The following is a 12,981-nucleotide window of genomic DNA, read 5'->3' as shown; positions in this document are numbered from 1 at the left end:
TAGCAAAACCTAAAGCCTTGAAAGGGTCAAGCACATCCCTAACTGCAAAAACAGCATTCAACAGCTTTTAAAGGAGGACAAGAAAATCTAGACAACAGTGTAAAATTTACAAGGCCTACAATCCAATAAAAAAATTATTAGATGGGAGAAGCAGCAAGAAAATGGGACCTATAACAAGGAGAATATTCGGTCAAGAGAAACAGCCCAGGAATGATAATGATGATAAAATGTAAAAGCTATTATAAATATATTCAAGGATTTAACAAACTGAAGACAGAGGAACAAAAAGACTGATGACAATGAAGTGTCTCAGTTCCTATGGAACAGTATCAAGTAGACAAATATGTGCACAAATAAAGTCCCATAAAATGGCAGAGTAATGACTGAAGAAAACAACTGATGGGTTGATAGCTAAAATTTTCCAAATGTAATAATTACAAACTCACACATCCAAGAAGTCCAATTAAACCCAAGCAGGATAAACAACAAGATAATTATTATAATCAACTTGATGAAAACTAGCAATAAAGAAATATGTTTGAAATTTCTGAGAAGGGAAACACATTACATAAAAAGGAAAATGATAAAAATAATCACTGTATTTGGGGGGAAATGTAATTTCTCAGAGAAGACAATGAATGACATCTTTGAAGCACTCAAAAACCTGCCAACCTAGAATTCTATAATTAGAAATAATATCCTTCGAAAATGAGGATGAAATTTAAAAATGTTTAGACAAAATTTGGTGAGCAAATTTTTTTCCAGAAGACCCGTCCTACAAGAAATATTAGAGGAAGTTTATAAAACTGAAATAAAATGATACCAGATAAAAATTTCTATCTGCACAAAAGAGAAGAATGTGTAAATTGATAAGTAAGTAGAAAAGTTCTTTTTGTTGTCTTTAAATATCTTTAAAAGATAATTGACTGTTTAAAGCAAAATAATAACATGCTGTGGAGTTTATAAATATGAGGAAGTAAAATATATGGAAGCAATGGTACAAAGGACAGGATGGAAGAAATATATACTTATAAGATTAAGTTGTATAATTATATAAAGATTATAAGATTATAGTGAGTTAAAATGCATGTTGGAAATGCAAGAGCAACCCACCCCAAAAAAAGAGGTACAACTAATAAGCCAAAAGACAAGATAAAAGTGACTTTTAAAAACTCAATTATATAAGAGGAAGAAAGAAGGAACAGAACAAAGAATAAAAGAAACAAGTACAGAACAAATGGCAAGATGAGAGACTGAAACACAGGTGTCTCAATAGTTGCATTAACTATAAAGGGACTAAACCCTCCAATTAGAAGACAGAGGTTGTCAAATTAAAAAAAAACAAGATGTTTGTAGAAAACACACTTTAAATAGAAAGACACAATAGGTTAAAAGTAAATGGATGGATAAAAGATATACAGTAAATTATAAACGCGTGAAGACTATAGTAATTATACTATTTGTACAAGTAGGCATCAAAATAAAGAATATTGTTATAAAGAATAAGTGACATTTAGAATGATGAAATGTCTATTTGTCAATAACACAGAAATCTTAAATGTGAGTAGACTCAATTACAGAGCTTCAAAAATTCACGAAGAAATAAACTGAAAAAACTGAAAGAACAGACAAATTCAAAGTTGGGTTTGGAGATTTTAACACTCAGTTCCAACAATTGGTAAAACAAGTAGATAAGAAATCAGTACGAATATGGAAGACTCAAATAATGCTATTAACCAGCTTGATCCAATCGATAGAGAATACTGCATTCAACAACAGCAGAATGGCCATTCTTTTTTCTCCCTGTGGAACATTCACCATGACCGTGTGAGCTTTGCCATAAAAACCATCTCAATGAATTTAAAAGGGTTGAACTCTTATGAAAAATGTTTGCTGACCACCATGAAACTAAATAAGTCAAAAGTAAAAAGATATTTAGAAAATCCCCAAATATATGAAAATTAAACAGCACACATAGATCAAAGAAGAAATCAAGAGAAAATTACACATTATTTTGAATCTTTTTTATAATAAAATCATAACATATCAAAATGGGATGAAGCTAAAGTAGTGCTTAGATGAAATTTAAGAGTTTCAAATGCTTTTATATTAGAAAATAAGTTCTAAAATCAATGATCTAACATCCACAGTAATAACCTAAAAAAAGGGAATAAATTCACTAAGTTGAAGGAAGGAAATAAGAAAGAGTAGAAATCAATGAAATAGAAAACAACAAACCATAGAGAAAAATCAATGAATCTTAAAACTGGATTTATCAAAAAAAATCTATAAACTTGATAAACTTCTAGTAGATTGATCAAGAAAAAAGATGATGCAAATTTTCAATATCAGGAGTGAATGGGGCACATCACTATGGGTCATGTCATTAATAGGGTAATAAGGGACTATTATAAACAGACATATGCCAATAAATTTGACAACTTAGATGACACAAATTCCTTAAAAGACACAAATTACCAATGTTTATTCAAGAAGAAACTAAAAACTAAGGGGGCTTGAAATGGGAGGGAGGTGGGGAGCACTGGGGGGGCCTGGGATGGGAGTAAAAGAAAGAAAACTGTACTTGGACAACAATTAAATAAAATAAAAAAGAATATATATGCTCAATATATATATATATATATATATATATATATATATATATATATATATTCCATGGTTTTCTACAGAAAATATAATTTCCTAACAAGGAAATGGTGTTTAAAGCAAGCAAAATATAACCAGAGACATTGAAATTAAATACAATCTGACAGTACCCAGAGGGGAGGTGGGAGGGGATAATGGGGGGAAAAGGAGGGAAGGGATTTCAGGAACATCTATAAATGACACATGGACAAACCAAGGAGAGTGGAATCAGGGGAGGGAGGTGGGGATGACTGGATTGTGGGGGAGTAGAGGGGGGAAATGCAGACAACCGAACTTGAACAACAATAAAATTAAAGCAAAAGAAAAAAAAGAAGAGATTAAAAGACCTAAATATCCCTATTAATCAAATGAATTTAATTCATAAATTTAAACCTATATTCAATGAAAACTCAAAGGCCAGGAGGTTATCTAATTTATTTTATCAAACATTTAAGGGATAAATAATACCAATATGACACATACTTTTTTTTATAAAAAGGAGAAGAGAAATAGTTCCTGCTTATTTTATGAGGCCGATATAAACACCAAAACAAAAACCAGATAAACATAAGAAAACTACAGACCAATATCCTTAATGAATATTGATATAAGATCTTTAACAAAATATGAACAAGTCTAATACAGCCATGTGTAGAAAGTATAATATAGTATGTCTAATTTGTATTTATCTTAGAAATTTAAGGTTGGTTTAATATTTCAAAATAAAATAATACAATTTACTAATGAAATGACAGAGAAAACTCTAACAATTTCAGGAGATGCACAAAAAGCATTGAAAAAATTCAGTATCTGTTCATACTATAAATAATAAATAAATAAATAAATGCTCTTGGTAAATTAGGAATAGTAGGGAGCTTCCTCAATCTTACAAGAGGCAGCTGTGAAAAACCCGCAGCCAACATAATACTTAATGATGAGCGTGAATGCTTTCCTTCTAAGATGTGGAGTCAGGCAAGCATCCCCATTCCCACAACTTCTGTTCAACATCATACTGCAAGTTCCACCTAGTACAACTGGGCAAGGAAAAACATCAAAAGATAGGTTAGGAATGAAGAAGTAAAACTATTGTTATGAATAAATGACATGAATTATGTACATAGAAAATCCTAAAAGGTTACAAAAAATATGCTGCTAGCACTAAAGCAAATTTAGCAGGGTAATAATATACAAAAATTGATTGTATTTCTATATATTAACAACAACCAGAAAATAAAATATAAAAAATAGCAACAAAGAACATTAAATACTCAGGAATAAATTTAACAAAATACAATACATGTAAGCTATATATGCTGGAAAAAATGAATACATAGTGTCTATCTATCCAACTGCAATTTTTAGAAAGTCCAGAAAAGTTTATTGCGTAAAATGATAAGCTGATTCTACACTCTATGTAGAAATGCAGTGGGCCTAGAATATTCAGAACCATTTGGAAAAAGAAGGAAAAAGTGGAGGACTTACTCTATCTGATTGTAAAATGTCTTATCTATAACAATCAAAGCAGTATGGCATATTGGTATAACAATTTAAAAAAAGATCAACAGAACAGAGTAGAGAATCAAAAATAGATCTATACATATATGGTCACATAATTTTTACAAAAGTGCAAGGTTCTTTTATAAAGAAATGATTGTCTTTAAGATCAATAGTAATGAAAGAAAAAGGTATTTTTAAGTGGAAAGAATCAATTTTAATCCTTACCTCACACCATACACAAAAATGCAGTCAAAATAGATCATAAACCTAAATGTAAAATCTAAAACTACAATAATTCTAGAAGAACATATAAGAAAAAATCTTTGATCTCTGGTTAGGCAAAAAATTTTTTAGATTACAAAAAAAGTAACCATAAACAAAATATTGATAAATTGGACTTCATCAAAATTTAAAGTGTCTGCTCTTTGGAAGACATTGTTAAAAACTGAAAGCTAAGTCACAGATGAGAAAAATATACATTATACACATATCTGACAAGTGACCTATAAGTTAATAAAAATGAGAAAATCATTTTAACAAATGCAACATTCACAAAGAAAATACATGAAAGCCTAATAATTACATGAAAAGTGTTTAACATTATTAGTCATCATGGAAATGCAAATTAAAGTCAAGACATGGCCACACACTCAATAAAATTTAAAAAGAAGAACTAATAATGCAGAAGTATGTATGATTTCCAAAATCATTGTGCTGCAATAAAAGAAGCCAAACACAAAGCACTACATACTGTGTACATCCATTCATGTGGAATTCTAGGAAAGGCAAATCTAATCTACAGTCACAGGAAGCAAATCTCTGCTTGCCTGAGGCTAAAGGCGGAAAGGATGAACTAAATACAGTACGAGAGAACCTTTCAGGAGTGATGAAAACATTCTACCTACACATGTGTTTACATTTATCAAAACTTGACCTGTGTGCACTTAAAATGGGTATAATTTATAGTATGTAAATTAGGTATATAAAGAAGCTAATCATTTTGTCTCATAAGCAATGTTAGTACTTACTATTATCTAGCTCTTTGCCATGGTGATGCATTACTATGAGATCCTATGGTAATGTACGGGTTGTCTTGGTCCAATTGGGCATAGCAATTGGAATTGACCTTGCTGTCCCCTGAGCTATTGCGGAACTTTGGATCTCATTTTTTAGCTCTTGTTGTGCATATGCTAGCTCCCCTAGTTGGGCCTCCTCAAGGGCAGGGGCTTGGTACAACTATCAGAGTCTTCTACTTAAAACTTTCCCCTCAGTTCATTTTATGAATGTGAGTCATGCTGAATGAGAGTATTACTCTCATACTTCAGGGGGGAAGTCTTGAGTCTCCTGTCAATAGAAGTATTCAAGAGAAGGCCAAACAACCCTGTGTTAGAAATCTTACAAAATGATTTAAACATTAGGTGGTGGTTTGACTAGAAAAGTTCTTTCCCTAGCCTGATTTCTGTGAAAAAAAACCACTTCCAATGGAATGAGGCACTTCTCTACAGAGAGAAGCAATCCTGAAAGTTAGGAGGGAGAGGAGCCTTCTGACCACAGGCAGGGTGGGGCTCACCCTCAGCAGAGTGGGATTAGATGTCTGACACCAAGCATGTGAGTTTGAATTAGAAGCAATGGAAGGATATAATTTTGGAAATATACAAGTCAGACATTTTATTATGAAATCTAACAGAAGGAACTTCAAAGGGCAAAGCTTCATGTGAGAAGTTCCCTGGAAAGAGAAAGTGGGTGGTGGTGTTGGCATGGGTCATCTGAGGATAGCAGATTTATGGAATTACCCTTTCCTTCCACTCCATGAGCCCAAGACTGTCCACGGCTGTGGACTTCAAAGCTGTGGTATATTTACACAGCAGAATACTACTCAGCCATAAAAAGAAGGAAACCTTACCTTTTGCAACAGCATAGATGGACGTGGAGAGTATTGTGCTGTGGAAATAAGCCAGTCAGAGAAAGACAGATACCACGTAATTTTACTTATATGTAGAATCTAGTGAACAAAATATAAAATAGAAATAGACTTGTAGATACAGAAAACAGACTGACAGCTGTTAGAGGGGAGAGGAGTTGGGGGGATGGGTGAAAAGGTGAAGGGATTAAACTTTTTAAAAAACCTCATCAACACAGATAACAGTACGGTGATTACCAGAGAGAAAGGGGGTGCAAGGATTAGAAGAGAATGAAGGGGGGATAAATGGTGATGGAAGGAGACTTTATTTTGGGAGGGGAACATACAATACAATATACAGATGATGTATCATAGAAATGCACACCTGAAACCTATATAATTTTATTAACCAGTGTCACCCCAATAAAGTCAATAAAAATTTATAACCCACAATGTTAAGATAACAAGATACAGAATAAATATACATTTAACTTAAAAATAAAAAAGATGAAGGAATGAATTATCACAAGGTGAAGTCTACAGATCCTCTTACCAGACTTTTTTGCTTATAATCATTATCATAACCTTTAAGCCTAAGTTTACTAATCTGTAAAACGAGGATAATAATAAGTCCATGGCACATAGAAAATACTTAGTAAATCCTGACTATAAAGATGGTTATGATTTTTGTAAACTCTTTGATCATTAAATGATGGTCCGTTGTGCATAACTGATACTTCAGAGTAAGTAGGAGTGCTCCTTCCCAGTCTCTGTACCACGCCCAGTGTGAAACAGCCTGTACCATTCTCTCACTTGCTCACATGCACAATCTTCATTACAGAAAAATCAGGAACTTGAGGAGCCTCCTCTGTGGAGTCCCAAGCAGTTTCAGATGTGATCTTTTGTTTTCCAGTCAACCTCATTTCAGTAGAGATGTACCCTACGAGACAGGAAAGTTCCATGAAATTCCATGGGAGCAGACAGCTGTAAGTTATGCCCACCATTGCTTGCCCACTGCCTAGCTAGGTAGCTGGCTCTTAGTAGGAGCTCAGGAGCTATCAGACGAATGAATGTGGCCTCCTCTTGAAACGACTTGTATACACGTCACGTTTGAAAGAATCCCTAGTAGCCACCTTGCTAAGCGGCAATGAGTGCAAGGCTAAGACATTGCAAACGTGGCTGTGATTAGTCTCTAACCTATTTAAAGCAACTGGACAATTGTTTCTAAGCTGCATGAAATTAAACAAGAAATACCATATTTTGCCATGTATGCACTATTTTGCTCAAATTTTTAAGGGAAAAATAAGGATGAGCATATTATACATGAATATAATGACTTCATACCATGGGCATAATCATGGTTATGATAGTCCCGTGTATAATGCGCACAAAAACATGGGCAAGCATTATACACAGCAAAATACAGGTAACTCATGTTTCCTGTTCCATGTCCTTCATAATGAGGTCTTATTGTTGGTGTAATTGGCTAGTAAAGGACAGCATACTTTCCTCCCCACCTTTTGTCAAGAATTCTTACACCTTTAATAAGAAAAATAAGTCAGGAAGTAAAACAGCAGGTTTCCTGGTGCTTATAAGCTCTGCACTGGAAACTATTTTAGACTCTGTAGCAGCAAATCTCTAGCACAATTTACGTTACCCCATAATTCTGTACTTTGAGTATTAATGATGGAACAGCTAATGACATGTTGCCCCACAAAATAGCATTAGCCTCCTTTATCATCATCAGCCTTTTTTTTTTAGAGAACACACAGAAATGTGTAAATGGTAGTTTATCTCACCACAGAAGCGTTTAATCAAATGTACTGTAATTATATTTTGGGTGGCTACTGAGAATAATCACTGTTTCTTTATTACAAGGATTGTCCTAAAAATTACATTAATGAGGGTCAACCATAATAGCTTTGGGTATTGAGCTCCATTTAAATTTTAAATCTGCATCTCAGCTTTGTCATCCCAATGAATGGATTGCCAGGGGCCAGGATCTTTTCATGAGCGTTGTATTTGACGGGTACCCCTTGAGCTGATGCTTTAGTCCAAGTGAAATGTGTCTGCATGAAAAGCATATTCATTTCCCAGGTTCCTTCTTACATATTTGTTTCCTTTGTTTTGGAATTCACTGAGCATTTTGTGTTTAGCTATTTTCCCCTGCTGCATAACAATTTTAAGAAAGTTATATTTTAGAAGTTTTGTGCAAAAATAAATTGCATCCCGTTAGTCAATTAAAGAGGATGCATTTAGCTGCTAAGTGGGAACCTGCCAGGTGACTAAGAAAGGAAAAGGCTATTTGCATAAACGAAATGAAAGCATTTTAGAATAACTGAGTCAACATTCACTAAATTTTTTACCATCGTCTACATCTAACTTTTTTCTTAATGTTTTTACTCATTTATTTTTAGGGAGAGGAGGAGGGAGGGAGAAAAATACCTCAAAATATGCCCCAGCTGGGGACTAAACCCGCAACCCAGGCATGTGCCCTGAATGGGAAATGAACAGGTGACCTTTTGGTTTGCAGGACAGTGCCCAACCCACTGAGCCACACTGGTCATGGCCGCATCTGACTTTGCTTCACTTTTAACGAGTAGGGTTTGAGGCAAGGATTACTCACCACGTCTGTGTTCTCCTTGTAGCCTTTCCTCAAAGCTGAGCTGGAGAAATCTTTACTAACTATTTCGCAGCATTAGCCAAGTAGTTTGTCATCTTTCTGTAAACAAATGCCTTACACACATCATGGACACGCTCATTTTGGATAAATCCATGCTGTCTGTCACATAAGCAAACATGGAGAACAGACAAGAAAGCAGGGCTCTCTCTCCCAGGTCTCTTTTCCTCACTGTCCTGAGCTGCCTCTAAATTGGTTTATAGGGCACCATCCCCCTGGTTTCTGGACGTGATACATGCTACTTCTCAGTACTTAAACTTCACTGTTTTTTTGATACTGCGTTTTTTTCAGATGGGATTTTTGTAGCAGTATAATTTCTTATTTATTCCCTACTTTTTGTGGTATAGTTTGACCTTGACACTGAAGTACCCAGAAATGAAAAAAGTGCATCTTCACGCACACTCTTGAACCATCCAGCCCACAATTCTACTCCTGAAAATAATAGCCTACTTTTAATTTATAGCCCAGTGTGGCTTAATCGGCTGTGACTTTATACTAGATCCCTTTAAATAGGCAGTTTCAACCAGTCCCACTTATTGAGGCTTCACGGAGATCCACAGCTAACTGGAAGAGCCTTTGCAGGTTCTGAAGACTCACCAAATGCTGCGGATCCTCGGGAGGGCCGCTGGATAGAGAAATGCCTGTTGTTCCCGTTGGTTGTCTGCCAGCCAGTCAGTTTCCCATCCACAGCAAAGTGGTCCCTGCAACCCCAGGACAGCTCAACCTTTGTGACTGTGAGGACAGTTTAATCAGAGTTTCTTTGAAGAGATAAAGTACCTTCCTTCTCCTTGCTTACAACAGGTTTTACATTTTTAAAGATTCTAAAGATTGGGTATAAAGATATAAGCCATGATCTCTTTTTCCCTATAAACTATGTGCTTAAAGTGCTTAAAAATCAACCTTGGATTTAACAAATCCATCAGCCTGGACATGTAGACCTGATCAGAGGTTCATTGAGTCTCCCCTGTGACCTCGCTTATGAATGAACATTATCCCTATCAACTAACTGGCCAAAGGAGCCATAATCATTTAACAGTGGTGACAAAACAGGAACTCTAGCTCTACCGTGTCACGCATGTATTCCTGCAATACTCCTGCCATCCAGCCTAGCAGAATCATCACGACTGAGTCTGGGGAGTAGGTACAGGAGACACTGACCAAGCCATGTGTCCAGCTTGTCCACTGTTTTGTCTCTGCCTGCAGAAAGAATGGGAGGTTTATGTCTCCTAACGCGTGCCTTCTGCTGCACCGTGGCTTTGTTACCTTTTGGTATCTGGAGCCAGAAATCAACACCTGTCCATTTAAACACTATTATCTAAAAACCATGTTGATTTTAAGGATTTCATTATAAACACCACACTGGAAACAATCTTTCGAGTCTTTTCAGGTCAAAGACCCATGTGCCTTGAATGTTCTCACAGTGTTCTCTGTTAAAAACCATTTTCACTCAAGTTTTCTACTGAGTATCATCCCCCGGGTGTGGTAAGAAATGCAGAAAGGCATCAACAAGAAGTCACACTGGTGGGAACTTCATTGATATCAGGCCATAAAGGAAGAGTGGGCAATAAGTTCTGTATGAACACAGGAAGAATAATAAATTGAGGCTGATGTAAAAACATCAGTAAGATTCAAAAGTACCTCTCTCAGAAAAAGTGTCAGTGTCAGTTTGTGTTGCAAAATCAGGTAGAAGGAGAGAGTTGTGTGGGTGTTTCTTAATAGCTCTGAATGAAGCTGGGAGTGCACATGCTCACCCTTGAAATTACACACTCAAAGACACAGCCCTATCACACATGGATGTAATTGCTCTTTTAAGGTTTGTATGGTTGCTATTAGATTGTAATTTTCTAAAACATAAAATTATGACTTGTGGAAGGTGTAAGTGGAGTCAGGAGAAAAAGAAGGATATTATGGGGTGAGTTGGTGTTGAAGACAAGCCTAGTATTATACACACAAAGACGCAGACTTATATATTTATTTTTCTATATATATACACTTGTAAATACATACACGTACACTTATAGGTATATGTATCAGGGTATGAGTGTCTATGCGTGTGTACAAAATTGATATTTATTCCCCTCCCCGCCCCAGAAGCCTCCTTATATTTGAAAAGCACCCACTACCATACAAGGAGAAGGCAGAAAACCAGCCCTTACCTTGGTGACTAGTCTGCTCAGTGCTCTTGTTTATTAGGGTAATCATAAATAAGATCATAGAGGGTGACTTTGTGAGTCACTTAACTTTCGAAGAGAAGGATGAAACCTTTTAGGGTTTGTGGGTGGGTGGTATTAAATTATAACTTTCTAAAAGGTGAAGTCATGATTTTCATGCAAAGATAAAATGAATGTATGCCAAATCAATAATTCAATTAATGGTGGAATCAGACATGAACACCAATTTACAGAGAACTTGAGAAATTAAGTTTATGTAATTTAATAAAGAAATACTAGGATAAGATTGCTAGATTAGATAAAACTTGTTAATGTCTTAGAGGAAAATAAGCTAACCTTTGGGATTATCTGTTCTACAAGACAGAAATCACTTTCAGGTCTACTAGACAAAAACCTATGAGTTCACATTTTACCTCACTAAGTCTGGAACCATTAATCAGTAGTATGCTGTGAGTCTATACAAAAACATCCTCTAGATAACCTTTGAGTGGACTTTGCCCCTGAATGACTTTGAAAGGATATGCTGCCCACCTTTTTGCCTTATTTTCAAGTTGTGGATAATTTCCAGAACAGTGGAGAAAGATGTGGGAACATACTGCATAATATATGACAGAGCATTTTATAATATATGAAACATCCCATTTTTTTGTAACCAAGAACCTAATTGTTGTTCCCCAAGGCAAGAGCACAGACGAGAATCTCCAGAAAGCAGGACTCACCGAAGCTGCTGTAGAGAGCAAGGATGAAGCCAATATTCATCTTTGCTTTTCCCCATTAGGTAGTTAACTCTTCTCTTTATCCAACAAATTGATTCAACAAATGTTTATTGAGCCTCTACTATGTGCCAGGCTACTGGGGGTTGGGGTGACAATGTCCCTGCTCTTATGAAGCTTACTTTTAATGGAAAATACAGGCATAAAATAATAAAACCATTATAAGAATTTTTATGAAAAAGGCGAAAAAAGCTAGTAACTGGAATACTGAGTGATCAGAGAAAGGAGTGGGTCTTAGAACGGCCAGCAACTCCCAGGAGGATTGCCAGCCCCTGCAGAGTGGAGCCCAGCCAGTGGTGGGGCTCTGCTGTTCATCTTCTGATAGATAATCTCAGGCCACCCAAGCCCACTGTGGGAACATAATTCAGCCTTCACTACTTTTCATGGCCCAAGCTACTACAACTCGAATTTGCATCTCCTTGTCATGAAGTAAATATGGAGATGAGGGACTAGATCAGTAAATGGAGTGAGTCATGCAGATGGTTTCCACCAGGGAGGACAGGGCCTTGAAAGAACACACAGAAAACTGGGTAGGAGCATAGTTTTTTGATCAGAGACACCTGGGTTTGAATCCTGTCTCTCCCACTTCCTGCTATCCAACTTCAGACAAGTTGCTTCATCTATTTTCTATTTGTTAATGATACTGGATCACTTTCTCACAGGGTCACTGGGAGAAGTAAATGAAATAACCCCCCCCAAAAAAGCTGTAGGCACATAGGAAGTATTCAACAAATAGTATTCTTGCTATTTCCACATTCAGAGAGTCTGTAGTATCAACTTCACATAATAGTGATTAATTGGTCTTATTACTGCCATACATACTTCAGCTTTATGGAGAGATGAATCAGTATCACAAAGTTTAGGTACCTGTGAACTGGAGGCCCTCCAGGTATGTTGGTATTGACCTCAACTACACAGTCAAAATTACCCCAGCAACTTCCCCAAGTTTTCCAAAGATATAGAAGGTTCAGGAGCTTAGTGCCACACCTGAAAGTTTTAACACAGGTTTGGAAATGCTTGGATAGGTTGAGAGTTTAGAAATTAAAGCTATAATCCTTTCCTGGAGCTTTCATCAGGGATGTTTTCCATTTCCTTTCCTTTGTTTCATTGTTTTTTTCCTTTCCTTCTTACAAGTTTCTTTGTTTTCTGGAGAGCTGTGGATTATGAAGCTATTAACTGCTTCTCCCTCTAATTTTCAATGAGATATAATACAGTCAAGATAAAACTGCCCCTTTCAAAAGGAGATTAAATGTCTACAAATTCCACGAATTGATTTTCTAATTGTTTTGGTAATGACACTTTTTAATTTGATGA

At 35.9% G+C, this 12,981-nt stretch overlaps 1 protein-coding gene across 3 annotated transcripts in view; it reads left to right on the top strand.

The window, feature by feature from the left end:
• CPQ (carboxypeptidase Q) overlaps positions 1-12,981 on the top strand; it is a 438,881-nt gene that overhangs the window by 388,796 nt on the left and 37,104 nt on the right. The window contains exon 8 of one of the 3 annotated variants that reach the window (XM_053661099.1): positions 6,957-7,029. The exons of the other annotated variants lie outside the window; for them this stretch is intronic. Coding sequence (XP_053517074.1) covers positions 6,957-7,029 — 73 coding nt within the window. The remainder of the gene's footprint in view (positions 1-6,956; positions 7,030-12,981) is intronic. 3 annotated transcript variants of the gene reach the window in all.

Source organism: Artibeus jamaicensis, unplaced genomic scaffold, assembly GCF_021234435.1.
Source record: "Artibeus jamaicensis isolate MK-2021 breed Jamaican fruit bat unplaced genomic scaffold, CSHL_Jam_final scaffold_916, whole genome shotgun sequence".
NCBI lineage: Eukaryota > Metazoa > Chordata > Mammalia > Chiroptera > Phyllostomidae > Artibeus > Artibeus jamaicensis.
The sequence above is the reverse complement of the archived record's forward strand: the minus strand, read 5'-3'. Positions and strand labels throughout refer to the sequence as shown.